A 15,247-nucleotide genomic window follows, 5' to 3' on the forward strand; every position below is an offset into this window, starting at 1 on the left:
CACTGGAACGAAGCACAGCTGTTTGACATTGAGGACCATTTCTGTGTCGTCACTTTTCCCCTGTAGTTGTTTTCAGTGAACACAGACCCTTGTGGTTCAGAGGCCCGGCCTAAAGCAAGGGGAAGTCCCAGTAGAGCGTGTAGAATACTGCTTCAGCTGAAACTCTTTGAACGTGGAAGGTAAGTGAGTGGGGTAAGGTTTACCCCCTCAGGCAAAAGAGGCCTTGGCCTGTGGCTGAACCTCACACCCTTGACAGCTGGTGTTGACCAGAACCATGACCCTTCACCCTATGGGCCACCTCCCCTTCACGAGACCACATCCTCCCTCTTACATGTTTTTACCAAAGAACCGCAAACACCTGAGGAAAAAGCGTATATACGTTGTCTGACTCAGACCCACAAACAACGAGAGAGCGAACTTGGTTTAGGATTTATTTTACCTGTGTGGTAAATAGAAAAATAGGATGAAGACAAAACTTTTAGAAGGGAAATCTAGACCATTTTTAATTCATTGCTTGCGTAGTAAAAAAAAAAAATCCTTAACAAATTCCAAACATTTGCAATAAGAGCTTTGTGCCTTTCTTTCCCCTGCAACCAAGAGAAAACAAAGTTAAAGTATCTTTGGAATCCATCTTAAGGGCTAATTATAATACATGTCATAATCTGCTTTATCTACTACATCAAAAGTCCTATAAATATTTTTCCTCATATTTATATGCTTAAGTAGCATTCAAGATCGGAGCGAGCGTTTTTTTTTTATGGCAGGACAAAAGTATGAACGAAAATACCAAGTCACATTTTTCTTAAAAGAAAACCTTATTCGTGCAACTATGTAAAAAGAAAAAAAGTACCACGTATGTAACCTTCAGGATATTTTCATCTTAATGATTCTGTACAATTTTGCATGTTTTCCTACCTCCCACAGTAGTCAATGCGAGCATACAATGACGTAAGCCGTACACACCATAGCCACCATTAAGGCTTCTCCACTTTGTCCGTAACTCTTCCTGTGCCACATCATGTGACGCGCTAGCCTTTCCCTGTGACCGTCAATGCGAAGAAAAAAGAAAAAAATGCAGACACGTGAAACATTTTTCCAATTCCACATATCCAGTCATCTTTGGTATCGGGACAGTGGAATGCATAGTTGCAGTGATAAGAGGAGCTCAGCATATGCTTCAACTCCACGCTGCTGTTGGGCCTCGGGAAACAAGCGAGGGAAAGGAGGAGGATGACAAGAAGGGGAGGACGTCTCTCTTTAATTCCCGGATTCTTCAGGACTCGTGATGAGAGCAGTCGGAGACAAGAGAAAGAAAGCGAGTGAGCGGGGCTTCCTCCAGGAAGGAAGGAGGAGTATTCGCTAGCGTCTGACTTGCAAGAATTTCACATTTGTGGCAGGCCATCGCTCTTTTTTTTTGGCAGGCTGTCTGTGACCAGCTGTCTCCTCATTCTTTTTTGTTCGTTCCCTTTTTTTCCCCCTCTGCCGCTTCACGTAACTCCCCTCCAGCCCAGTTTAGATTCCGCTTGGATGCAACCAATGCAGGGGAACTATTAAGCTGATTGTTTTTGCTGGATACGGTACAGTTGTCTTTTATTCCACTCCAATATTTTCCCCGGAATGGAGAGAGTCCATCAAAAAGCGCCTCGGCAGTCAATATCGGTGGGTTGGGTTAGTTTGAGTCTGGCCTCTTCATCCCGGCCTGTCCTTTTCTACGAAGGAGTTTTGGCCTCGTATCTTCCGGCTACCGTGGAGCAGTTACCATTTTCCTGCTTGGGGGAGGAGCACCCTGGGGTGGGGCCGCTGTATGGGGAGGAACTGCTGCTGGCTGAAGTGGGTCTGTGGGGCAGGGACAGGGAGAGAGGCAGGAGTGTGTCAGATGGCGTTGTCAGGGGGTCCCGATCGCGTTCCGGGGGGCGCAGTGCGGCAGAAGGCGGAAACGGGAACGCCAGCGGGAATCCAGTCATGTAGAAGAGGCGGCCAACGCGCCGCGCCACCTGAGGAGAGGAGACCGCACAACTGTCAGTTGTAGCCTGTCGAGTATTATGTTATCGACAAATGCTGTATTTCAAACACAGAGAGAGAAGAGAGGCCGCAGAAAGGGGCTGGAACCGTCTATGCTACACTGGCAGTTTGACTTGGGCCTACGGACAGAAACACACACACACACAAGTCCACACGCAGGTCCGTGGTGTGTGTGTACCTGTGAGCGGATCTTGAGGGCAGGCCCCAGCTTTAGTCCCATGGTGTTGAGCAGGTGCTCCTCAGTGAGCAGCGGTAATGTTTCTCCATCAATGGCCTGCTCCCGAAACACCTGGCGGAGAGACAGCCGCTTCAGCCAGAGCCCCGACATATACACACATACACACCCATTCACGCAACTCTGTTCCAAAATGTTTTGCATTTTGAGTGTGTGTGGCGTGTTGTCAGTTATTTTTTCCAAATAATAAAAAAAAGTATGGTTTTTAATTGAACCACTTTACTTCTCAAATTCTGCAGAGTTCATTTTGGAACAATGTGAGCAGTGTGATGCTAACTGCAGCCGCAGTCACACAAAGCCCACAAATATGGCTGCTGTCGAGAACACGGCCATTCAAGCATCCACACACATTCACAATGACGTCGGAACTAACTGTTCTGTAGCTAAACTCAACGAGACGCCATTGAATGGTTTGCAGCACGAATGAGATCGTGGTCACTGCTCTGAGATGAGAAGCCTGCCCCCGGCCTCCGTCCCCTCCTCTCTCTCTCGCTTGCTCGCTCCTCTTTCCTCACCTGTGTGTATTCAGCACATCCAGCCAGGCTGCTTATGAAGCCACACACGTCCTCCACACTCCACTTGCTGATATCTTCCACAGGGTTTGCTGTGGTTGATTCCTCCCCATCCATGAAAAGACCTCCTACAGAGCCTGCAAGCAGCGGTGGGTGAAAATGATGTGTCAATATAAACTGGGTACAAAGCTGCTATTAAAACGGAGGATCCTGCCGCCATGTCCAAATGACAAACGTCCACTTAGACTCCCGTATACAATGTTGAGATTTTTGTGGTTAATTGTCAAGGTGACCTTTTTTTTTGTTGTTTAAAAAAATAAATTGTATAAGAATTTGTATAATAGTTTGTGACAATTTCCCATGTCTAAAAGGGATTCTAGGGAATGTTTGTGCGGACATAGAAGTGAGCGGTCCCTTGGCTGTCTCCTTGGAAGGAGCATAGAGACGTGATGAAGTCATTCTATTTACACCACCCAAAATAGCCCTATTAGTGGAAACGTGTTTTGCTATGACGTGTTAAATTGATTTTGGGAGGTTTATTTCTTTCATTTGTGTAGCTATATAGGTGCTATATAAACACAGTTATTATCATTATTATTAGAATAGAACAGTAGTAACGGGGGAGGAGTAGTAGAGGCACAAGGTCGCTCCTATGATTAAAAAGTTTCAATGCCATACTATCACCTTTTAGTACAGCATCTTTTAGGATTTTCTTTGACCCGCTTTAACATTTGTATTTTATTTTGATGGCTTTTTATGACATAAATGGGATTCTATTCCATAACTTGTTTGTCATACAAAGATATTATTTTGTATTTATAATAATGGCATATTATATTAATAATTGTCATATTATACTAGGACCTTTTAACACATATAGAACTATAACAATTAGACGTTCTTTTTCCATCTCCCAGGACTTGAAGTGAACTTCCATCATAAACACTGCGGAAAAACGCAACGCAGATGATTTATTTCCTGAGCCAAAAGGGGAACCTGCAGTCGACAATTCTACACTGCAGGTCTGCAGCCTGTTCTGTGCACAGAGATCAGTGTGTGCTGATCGGCCAACAAACAGGACCGAGCTCGACTAAAAGCACGGCCAGAACCTCAGACCGGATCAATGGTGCCAGCGCGACCTCTACAAGCGGGCTTGAAATATCACCGCTGATTCAGCACACCCTGTTTGAAATTCTTCTGACACAATCAATATAAATCATAGTATTTCAATATAGAGAAATAATTACATGCTGTCCATAATCACCTAGATCATGTGTATCCATACTTATATTACTTAATTAGATACACTTTTTACCAATTGCTTTGTACATAGTTTTTTGTTTATTTCAATTTTACTTTAATTTATTTGTCAATATTTTATTACTGCTCTTATTTGTTCATTTATACATCAAGAGAAATGCAAATACACAAAAACAATAGAGCTGATTCTGATTCTTGTACTGACTTTTTGTTATTATTAAGGCACACTATTCAAACGAATGACTTATTCATTGAATGTTATAACATGTTTATGATGAACTGACGTTTTTATTGCATACGTTAGATAGACTTCCTTTTTAATTGTATTCTATACATTTGTGATATTTTTTAAGACATACGATGTTTGACTTGGCGTTTTTCTTACTATACTATGACATACTAACTACACGTTGCCATACTTAACTATGACAATGCTTGAATTGTTACTATACTTACTTTTTTTTGTATTTATTCAACATACTATACTATGACGTTTTGTGCTACTGCTGGTGTGATTTGAGTCAGACGCAGGGCAAATACATGAATGGATTTTACATGACGGCTGTTCATTGGCATTTCTGTGTGGCAGCGTCTCTCACCTGTGTGAAAGTAGGGGTTGGCGTAGGGGAATCCAAAGGGCAGCGACTGGGCATGAAGGGCAGGCAGGGGGGGCATGAACCCAGGGGGCAGTTGGTACTTGACGTCACCCTTGCCCAGTCCAGGCGTGAAGAGGAGGCGCCCAGGGGACTCCGTACCTGTTGAACTACAAGGGACGCTCAGTCTGCCTGAGCCCTCTCCGGTCTCCTTGGCAGCAGACTCGATGACACCCCGCTCTCTCTCCCTGGGTTTACTGCTCGACTTGGCAGCGACACTGTCCTGCTTCTCCTCACACGTCTCTGTCTCACTGTCCGAGTCCTTCATCTCCTCATCGTGCGCCTCCCTGTCCCCCAGCCGTCCTCTGTCCTCCCTCCCTTCCGTGTGATCCCGAGCATGGTGCTGTGCCTGGGGGGCCCTGCGGGGGGCCTTCCTGAATTCGGCATCCGGGCCAGCGGTAGATCTGTGCGCCTGGTTGTCTTTGGGTCCGGAGGGTGGTCCTTGTTGTTGATGCTGGTGGTGGCTGAGGGATAGGAGGGGTGTGGCGGCCCCATGGCGCAGCACCATCATTGCGTTAGAGCGGCGGAGCAGCTCCTCGCGGAGCGGGTGGCCCTCTGGGATGTCGTGGAGGCTGCGCAGGGCCGGATGGTCGGGGGGCAGGCCAGGAGGTAGAGCTCCCAAAGGCTCAGAGCCCAGAAGACGCTGCTGCTGCTGTCTCTGATGGAGACTTTCCAACTCTTTCTGTCTCAGCAGCTCTGCAGACATCTCAAGTCTAAGATAATGAAGGACACAGGGACTTAAACGCACAGGCCAAATGTGTAAGACCTGAAGTATTTAACAGGCAACAACCACTCTTGTGTCTGGGGGTTATATCTCTCAAAGAAAACATGCCACCTTGAAGCTTCTCTTTTGCTGTTACCAAACCGTAAAACGGTATTATTTACACTGTGGCCGTAGTGACTCTATTGCTACATAATGTTGCATTCCGTCAAACACACCTGGCCAGGTTTTGCTTCCTCAGCATCTCCTGTTGCCGAGCAAAGAGCTCAGCTTGGGCCGGTTGGAGGAAACCATAACCTGTGAATATAAACAGCAAAGAAATATGTGAAGAAGTGTTTAAAATAAAGAACTTAGCATAAAATAATTCTACATCCATTGTTGGGATGCTAGCTTAAAAGTAACAGTCTGCAATTACCGTAAATGTATGACCTTTTTTCGTTTTTTGGAATTAATCCTCTGATTTGATAAAGATCGATGCAACGTTCTCTTCAGATAGTTGAAAACATCTATGTATACATGTTTTTGACTAAGCCATGCATCACCATGGTACCGCGCATTAGCATATTCTATTTAGCCGTAGCACGATCAAGGACTCACCGGGGGCCTGGCAAAGAGCAGAGGGCATGCCCAGGAAAGGGGGCCGCAGGTGAGCTCCTAAGGCGATGTGGGGGGCAGTTGGTGGGGACAATAAGGGTGGAGGGTGGGACATTTCTCTGTAGACACAAATAGAATAAAAGACATTGTTAAATCCAGTTTAGATTTTACTGGAATCTTTGCGATGACAAAACCATTAAGCGTGGAGAGATGTATATTGTGTGATTCCCTACGTAACAGTTGTATAGTACGTCTCAATCCCTTCTTTGTAAGTGTGTGGATTCTGCCACGCCAATGTATGCAATGTATTTTTATCAGTGGAGCTCCAGAGGCCCCCACGTCGCCCCGGTGCCTCATCAGTCTTGTCACGCCGCAGCAAGCGCCGCTGGCCATTGCTGTACCCTGGACTGCAGCCTTTTCTTCCCCTGCCGCCTCACTCACACACAAACACACACACATGCACAAGCGCGCGCGCACACACACACACACACTTGAGACCCACACACATAATGAGGGCTGAATGCACAATGCCAGTGTGTCATGCTCCGACAGCTGGGGCGGCCCCTGCGTCTTGACCGGGGCCACGGGCTGAAGGACCTTCTAATTAACACTCATCCCTCCTCTCTTCTCTCCCTTTTCTGCGCCCTCCTCTCCGTTTCCCTCCCTCTCCCCCTCTCGCTCTCTGGGTTGCATTGAAACTGGTGAAAAGATGGAGCGTCCTGCAACCTCTGCCTCTGAAAAGGACTCTCCATTATTGGCTTCGCCTTTTGTTCTCCTTGAGGGGGGAAAGCGCCTCTCACCTTGCTCCCCCGCTCCCGTCTTTTGTTCTTTCTCAACCATCGTTTTCTGTTCTCTCTATTTTTCCTGTGACCTCTGTAAATCTGTCTTGTTTACTTACTTATTCCCCCTGTTTTATTTCTTTCCCGCTCCCTGACTTCATCTCATCCGTTGTCTCGTCTCTACGTCTTCATCCCATTTCTTTATTCACTGTAATCCTTTCTGTTATTATTATTTCCCTATATCAGTTTTTCCTCTCAATTTCGTGCAGATCTTCATGGGTACAGGAACATGGTTTCGAGAAAGAAGATGAAAAGCTTTCAGAGCAGTGAGGCATCTGAACCTTTGGAAGTGTCATGTGTGAAAGATGATGCTCTATGTCTCAAACCATAGCTGTTTCCAGGGCCTTTCCTGAGCTCACTATAGCTGCCCACACCTCTGCTCTTTCTTCTCCTTTCTCTTCTTCTCTCCTCCTGAGCCGCTGCTATCACACCAATCAAAGCTGAGCTGCGTGTGACTGCCGCGGCACAAAAGCACAGAGAGGAAACTAGCTGAAGAAAACAACAAAAATCTAGACCAAGATTGGCACGTATGCTGCAAATATTGTTTTGCAACTGTGTTCAAATTAGGTAGCGCCTGCATGTCTCTCGCCTCACTAAATGGTGAAGGAAAAGGAGAAAGAGAGAGAACTGCAAAGAGGGAGGGCACGCATACAAGAATGGTGGGGGTCGGGGGTGGGGGTGGAGGGAGACCATTCATCGATCGCCTCCGCCGTTGAAATGTTAATGCTAATCGTATAACCGCTCTCTCCGGCGGTGCCTCGCACTCCAGTGGCAGCGCCAATTAATCTTGGGTGAGGGCCACGGCGCGTGACCCCGGAGCCGCTAGCCGGGGCCCCCGCTCGCCGCTGCTTATGTAATTACACCGCCCGGTGTGTAATCACCTGGCCTAATCCCTCGGGGCTAGCAATTAGCCCTGCGACGCGCAGTTCCACTAGGCTACGCTAAGGCGCCCGAAAAACTCCCATCCACTTCACCATGGCTCCCGCATGCCAAACTCTCATCCCCCCCCCCACCCCCCCTTCTGTTACTTCCTCCCTTTCTTCCCTCACCACGCACCGCCTACCCTTGCCTAGCGTTAGCTCGCAGATGAATAACGGTCAATTAAAGCTGCATGACTGGGGCTGCCGGGCGTCTGCGCCACCATAATTAGGCCTAATCACGGGGAGGGAGAGAGAGAAGGGGAGAAAAAGCGTGTCTCTGACACTCCCCTCCACTCCCTTCCTCCGTCTCTCCCTCGTTTTATAGGAGGCAATTTTAAGAGAGGAGTGGCAGACATTAGTCGTTTTGCTCTTGGTCCGTGTGTGTGTGTGTATGTACATCCGTGATTCTCTTTTTATCTGCATTTTGTTGGCAAAATGGTACAAAAAAAGGAGGTTTAAACGGTCGTTTGTTGCATGAGATATGAAAATATCTGAAGATGAAAATAGGCAGATGCAAAATGCCATGTGGGCTCACTACGCAAAATGATATCTCTCAATTCTCACACTCTCCCTTGCTTGCTTCCTCCCTCTCTCTCTTTCTCCCTCTCCCCCTCCCTCCCTGCAGTGGGGCCAGGGGCTCCTGGGGAATTCACCGGTGTGTGACGACCTGTCAGAGTGGCGACAGCAGTCCCGTCCCGCAAAAGCCCAGGCAATGTGAGTGTGTGTGTGTGTGTGTGTGTGTGTGTGTGTCTGCGCATGTGTGTGTATCCTGTTGTGTGTGTGTGTGTGTGTGTGTGACAGGGCTGCCCTTAATGACGGGAGCGTGGGGGGATTAGGAGCGCCGCGCGGCCGCCCTCGGCTCCTTCTCCGCAGGAACACATTTACACAGGAAGCTCATTAAAATGGATGAGGCTCCCTCCACGCTCGTTCGTTCTCTCGCTCCCTCCTTCCCTCCCCTTATCTCACTCTCTCTCTCTCTCCGTCACTTCGTCCTCTCGCCATCTCCTCCCTTCTTCTGCTCTGCTTCCTTCTCTTCATCCCCATTTTAAGCTCCCGTGTTTTCCACTTCCGCTCTCTCTCTTTATTTTTCTCCATCTTCCCCCATTTGCCTTGCAGATGCTTGGTGAGCGTTGCCATTTAAGGCCAGACAAATGGAGCGCCAGGCTTTAAGCCCATCGAGCAACCCTAATGATTTGTTTTTAACAATGGGCCCTAATGGGCCCCGGATAATCAATGATGGGGGGTCGATGGAAAGGTGAGCCATGGAGGGAGTTAGAAAATGGGAGGGGGGGGGGGGGGGGGGGGCTTCCGTTGCTTCCTCTTATTTTCAGGCCTGCTTTTTAATGCAGTTAATCTCAGTTTTTGGCTTATATTCACCAATTAGCGGAATTTTCTCTTGACTTCACACTCATTCCACTCTCTAAGCTAATGTTTCCGCTTCAATTTTTGGCAGGTTCTGTATATTTCACAGTGGTTGTGAATAGTATTTAAACATGTACACGTTTGTGGATACCAAATCTATAGGCATTAGTATTCTTGTAAAACAGGCTTTACTCTTCTGGGAATGTTTTCCACAAGATTTTGAATACTGGCTTCAGGGATTTGCTCCCATTCAGTCACAAGAGAATCAGTGAGGTCAGGCTCTGATGTTGGGTGATAAAGACTGGCATATATTTTGTAATGCAATTCACCCCATAGGTGTTGGATTGGGTACTATTAAGGCCAGCAAGTTGTTCCCCACCAAACTGAAAAATATATTTCCTTAATAAGGGGCTGTCATTTTGAAACATGAATGTTTTGCATCACTTGTACGTGTCCCTTCTTTCTGCATTCTCTCATTTAGACAATGGTTGGACTTGTGATGGAAAGGGCACTTCACCATTTTCCTCATTAATCGTTCATTCAAAGACACAAAGTGTTGAAGAGGAGGCAGGTGGAGGTAAGGGGGGACGGAGTGAGGTATAGATAGATGCATGAATGATGGAGGAAGGGCGAGGCCTACCTATCTCTCCCTGGCCCTGTGTGGCTAATTACCCGGTACTGTCGAGGAGGAGCAGAGGCTCACTGACTACATACACATGCAACTGGCCTCTCTCACATGCATGCATGCATGCACACGCATGCACACAAAAAATGAGCAGACAGCCACAAACAATCCCAAACTCGCATAGATGAGGATACATGCAGGATTCCAGTTTGAAAGATGGAACCAACACATGTAGACAATAAGCCCCCCTCCCCCTTGATACACACACGAACACACACACACACACACACACACACACACACACACACACACACACACACACACACACACACAGATATATATACATACACACCCCCACAGCCTCCCAGAGCTGCGCCACACAGCGCCTGTGCTTCCTGCTTACATCCCCACCCCTACCCCTCACCACCCCCTTCTATGTCTCACACACACAAACACCCTCCCTCCCCTGCTGCCGCACCGCCGGCCCATTATCGATCCCCCGCCTCTCCCCGCGCCACATAAATAATCGACAAGCAATTACCCGCCCACTCCCGCTGCCCCCGGCTTTGTTTGGGAGGCGCAGGGGCCAGCGCTGGGGGGAGAGGAGGGGGGAATAGCCGGGGATGCAGGCGTGCAGCTCCATAGTGGTAGCCAAAAGGTTATGGAATCCTTAGTTTAACTATGTATGTGGAGACTGCGCGCGCATGCATGCACCGCAGCACAATGAAAAAGCCAAACATGAGATCATGTCTTCCTGAGAAAGTGGTTGGTGATGCTAACTGGCCGTTGATTAACTCCTTCTAATATCTCCCATCAACACACTTTGTTTCTGAAAGATCAAAACATTCATTTTGTAATTTCCACATTTATATGTGCTCACATAAACGCGGGCAACCAATGCAGTACATGTGTGTGCGGAGGATGTGGTTGTTGGACTTGATGAATAATGCTTATATTGCAAGCGGGCTAAGGTTGACGTTTCAATAGCGAGATCTGGCCGGTCTAATGTCGCGATTTAGTCTACAAGGGAGTGTGTTTGCATTTCTTTCTCACCTGTCAGTGTAATGCGCGTCCCGATGCTGCGGCAGACCCTGCTTGCGTCTCTGGCTGGACGAAGAGGAGCTGCCCGCCGATGGCAGGTGAGCTTCTAAGGCCCCTGGATTCCTGACCGCTGCAGCTAACGCCTCCTGGCGAGCACGGAGCATATCTGGATGAGGAACAACGAAACAAATCGAGAAAAGAGGGGAAAAAAAAGTCAGGTTTGGATTGAAACAGGAGAATGTTTTGGGGATATAACACAGAAGTGCATCAACCCCCCCCCATACATATGGTAAAAGGATAATGCACTTATATGGTGCTTTATTTATAACCCTGCTCTACCTATTTACCACAGTATATGATACCATGTACACGTACAGACAGGCGCACATAAAAACAGACAAGGATAAACAAAAACAGAAATCTTGGCAAAGATGTACGATATTAGCACATTGCGCTCAAGTCCATCTGTCACAATTTAGAACTGAGCGGACCGTTTTGAGGCAACTGTGAGGGGAAAAACAGGAGTGGAATCAGAAAAATGAAAAGGTGTGTTTTTGTAACAATGACTTCACACATCAGGGGCAAAGTGTTTTACCACTCCCAACCTCCGTCACCATCGCACCTTCTCCTATCTCTGCCCGCCCCCTCTCTCCACCCTCTGCCCTCTACCACTTGCCGCCTCCTTCTCTCTCTTCCCCCCCCCCCTCTCCCTCCCCCAGCAACCCTATTTCTCTCTCGCTCTCGATGGAGAAGAGGCCTCATCATTATCAGCCAGGCCAGGCCACACCAGGAGACATGGCTTCTAATGAGAGAAAAATCCATTCTGCTCCCTCTCCTTGCCTCAATCTATCTATCCTCTCTCTCCGCCTCCCCGCCTCCCCACCTCCCCCTCTTTTTTAATTAGACAGATCCCTCGGGAGCTGGGGGCCATTTCCGCCGCCGGTACGGGTGTGACGTGTGTTTGTGTGCGTCTGTGTGATTTAGGTGCTTGCATGTGAGTGCCTGACTCAGTGCGTGGTGCTGCGGTTGTGTGTGTGTGTGTGTCTGTGTGCGTGCGCTGAAGCAGTTGAGTGGGCGCCGGGAAGGGGGGGGTGAAGCGACAGATATTAATGCGGCCTAGCTCCGGTGTATCGATCTGTTTGCTGCGCCAGGCCACAGGGGAATCGGCTGGCGGCAGACAAGGGTGTGTGTGTGTGTGTGCGTGTATGTGTGGTTTGTGTGTGGGGAAGGGGGTTTGGGAGAGATGAGGGAGGGACCGGAGAAGAGCTGGAGCCACAGAGCGCACACACACAAACACACACTGTTGTGCGCTTGCATATATGGTGCAGGGGCGACAGGGTGGAAGAGCTGACCTCTAAGAGTTTCCTGTGGTCACAATCCCACCTTACCAATTATTTTTGTATGACCGGGTCAGTTAAAGGGGTACTCCGGTGGTTTAGTAGTGCACTTTCATAAAGTTTAGTACTTCTAAGAAGCAGATTTATAAAGGATTGTAGAGATCGATGCTGTAGAGACAGCAGCCAACATAGAAACATGGAACAAACCCTAACTTTAGGCTGCAGACCTTAATTAGTTGAGCTCTAAAAACACAGCAGTAAAACAGACTTTGTATATTTTATACAACTAGGTCCACAGGTTGAGTGCTTATTCAATTATTCAATTAACAGACAAAGCTGTATAAAACAAATAAAATACAAATTCATCTTGATAATTTCAATGTAATTTCAGGTCTTTCTCATCTTATTTCATTCTCTTTTTATCCTATACGTGTTTGTAAAGCTTCACTTCAACACTGCGTCCAAATTTCTCTCTCTCTTTTCTACCCCCCCAAACCCCTCCTCTCCCGTTCTATAATTCTCTTTCATGTGAACTGAGAAGAGCAGGGTCACCTGGGGCTCTAACCGTCAGACTGTGTGTGTGTGTGTGTGTGTGTGTGTGTGTGTGTGTGTGTGTGTGTGTACACAGAGTAGGTACTCAGATTTAGAATTTCCCCTCTAAAGCTCTTGTTGCAGCTGCAGGAACACATGAAGAGAGTCCCTTCATCTGCAAATTGCAGTCCTAATTGAGGGCACACATTATATATATATATATATTCCGTTGCACAAGTTATTTTGGGAGGTCCCAGTTTACCACTCGGACCCATTCCGCTTATCCCTCTTTTGTGCCATCCCATTTTTCTCCCCGCCATCATTCCTGGTGTTGGGCCTAAATCCCCTTGGTTAAGCCGGGTTTTTCTCGGCACAAGAATGCATAGGAGGGCCACACTCATGCAGCTCGGCCGGCCACGTGATGGATTTGGCTGACTGGCCGGTACACAAAGACCGAAATCCATCCGCTAAAACATACATCAGAAAATGTATTTTCCACAAGTTGTAGTTGGCCAGTATCGTAAGGCTAAACGAGCAGTGAATATGTGGCCAGTTTGTCACACTGAACGTCTTTATCCGCCAGGAATTTGACCAATATTGCATTTTTGGCATGATGATGATAGAAATCTTTTGTGGAATTCACACTAAACTCCAGAACACAAAACAGAAACACCGTTCCATCCCACCCCTCCCTTCACTTTAATCTGGATATCTACCCCCACCACTCTCTCTTTTCTCACTCTCCTTTCATCATATGAAGATGGAGGGAAAGGCCTCCTGGCCATCATCCTGCCAACCCTCTACCCTCCGACCCCAATTTCAGCCCCCCCCACTCCCCTTACCTACTCTTCTTTTGCCCATCAGGTGCAGATAGAACCTCTCAAACAACACCAGCACATTCATCCACACACATGAAGACAGAGCTCCTCCTCACCCCGGCCTCTTTCATGCACACACACTAATTTTCTGTACCAGACACTTCAAACACATGAAAGGATGCTCTGCGGGGACCAAGGCTAAAGGGAAGGTTGGAGGTGGGGGTAAGGAAAAGGAGGAGGATGAGGGGAGAGGGCATGAAAGCAATGCTAAAGATGGGGATGTGTAGAAGAGGTGGTGGTGTTGGGGGCCCAAGAGGGAGGCAGGAGGGGGTTACAGGGCCCCAGAAGAGGGACCAGGTCAATGTTAAGGAGCTCTTGCTGAAGTGATTTGCGTCATCCTCTCAAGAGACAAAACAGCCGTCCATCTGTCCCACCTCCTGGATTGTTTGTGTTGAGAGGGTTGGTTTTCCAACTGTTAATTGGCCGAAGGTAGTAAAAGTAGTAAACTTTTAAGCAGTCAGTAGACAGAAGACGTGGCCGGGAGTGGGAGAAGATGAATATTACTAACAGTAAAGGCGAGGCCGTCAAGGAGTGTCGGCAAAGCCTCTGATTTCCATGGCTCGTCATTCATTTAGAGCAGTGGTTCTCAACTTGTCTGGCTCCGGGACCCACCTTTACCCCTTAATGACGAGCCGCGACCCAATTCGATCGGTCAACGGGGGGGGGGGTGCTTCCGCGTTCGCTGGCAGTGTCGACGGGGGCCCACTACAAACGGGTCCGCGACCCACTAAGTGAGTGACCTTACGATCAAACTATGGGGAATGTGGAAGTGAAGAAAGGTGGCAGCTTGAGTCAATATTGCGCCAGAGCATCTTTCTCATTTCTCTTAAGTTTTCTGGAAATGGAAGCCAGAGATCAGACTGCACCCTGGGCCATGAAAACCCCACAATACACTGCATCTGCCCACTAACTCCTCAAAGATACAGGGGAATGGCAATTAAAGCGTTCATAGGCTTCGCCCCGAAGATTTGCAGCCAGCAATTAAAAATCAGCAATGATTCGGCCAGGGCATCAATTGCAATTATGCTACCGCAAAAGGCCGGTAGACTTAAAGGTACTTTCTTTACAAAAATGGGAGAAGAACGTTAACATTTAATGGCAGGCACAGAAAATGAACATAAGGCAAATTTATCAAATTCAAACAAGGCCAATTTTATTAATTTCTTTTTCAAACTTCATTGCTCTTTAGCTAAAACTAGCACATTTTGACTGTTGAAATAAAGAAAAACTGGGACACACTGGTGGTTTCTGGGGGTTTGGGAGATTTAGAGGGTTGGCAGACAGCCAATGAGAGCTCCTACATCAATCGCAGTGTTGATGCATGCATAGCCTTGTGGGTGCTGTTAACAACGGAGGGGCCAGGGCAGTCAGAAATCACAGAGGGTGACATTCTGACACCGAGTGGGCAAGCAGCGCAAATAGAAATGTCAGCAGTTTCCGTGGCCGGGGCTTTACAACGGCAGCAGTGTGGCACACCTTAGCACGGTACCCTGAACACGGAGCATCACAGCGACTTGGTGATGGAAGAGATGTTTTTATAGAAGCTGGTGAAGTGCTTCAACAGAAAATGCTTTTTGTTTGAAGTCGATCGCAAGACACTTCCAAATAACTGAAGTTATTTCAAAGTTTAAAAGAGTGAAAGGAAAAGTACCTCTAGATCTTTCATCAGTTAAATCTTACTTTGAGAGCAGTAAATTAAGATTCTAAATCTACCGCG

The 15,247-nt window shown here is 47.6% G+C and overlaps 1 protein-coding gene across 6 annotated transcripts in view; it reads right to left on the bottom strand.

The window, feature by feature from the left end:
- Positions 1-417: 417 nt before the first annotated feature.
- The window catches only part of samd11 (sterile alpha motif domain containing 11), a 45,021-nt gene continuing 30,191 nt past the window's right edge, over positions 418-15,247 (bottom strand). For 5 of the 6 annotated variants that reach the window (XM_037479443.2, XM_037479444.2, XM_037479447.2 and 2 more), the window contains 7 exons: positions 10,797-10,950; positions 6,001-6,116; positions 5,622-5,700; positions 4,629-5,395; positions 2,773-2,906; positions 2,201-2,311; positions 418-1,994 (listed from right to left, as the gene is read on the bottom strand). In XM_037479443.2, coding sequence (XP_037335340.2) covers positions 1,710-1,994; positions 2,201-2,311; positions 2,773-2,906; positions 4,629-5,395; positions 5,622-5,700; positions 6,001-6,116; positions 10,797-10,950 — 1,646 coding nt within the window. In that variant the 3' untranslated portion in view covers positions 418-1,709. The remainder of the gene's footprint in view (positions 1,995-2,200; positions 2,312-2,772; positions 2,907-4,628; positions 5,396-5,621; positions 5,701-6,000; positions 6,117-10,796; positions 10,951-15,247) is intronic. The other variant, XM_037479445.2, reaches the window with a different exon arrangement.

The sequence above is a fragment of the Pungitius pungitius genome, chromosome 1 (assembly GCF_949316345.1).
Source record: "Pungitius pungitius chromosome 1, fPunPun2.1, whole genome shotgun sequence".
Lineage (NCBI taxonomy): Eukaryota > Metazoa > Chordata > Actinopteri > Perciformes > Gasterosteidae > Pungitius > Pungitius pungitius.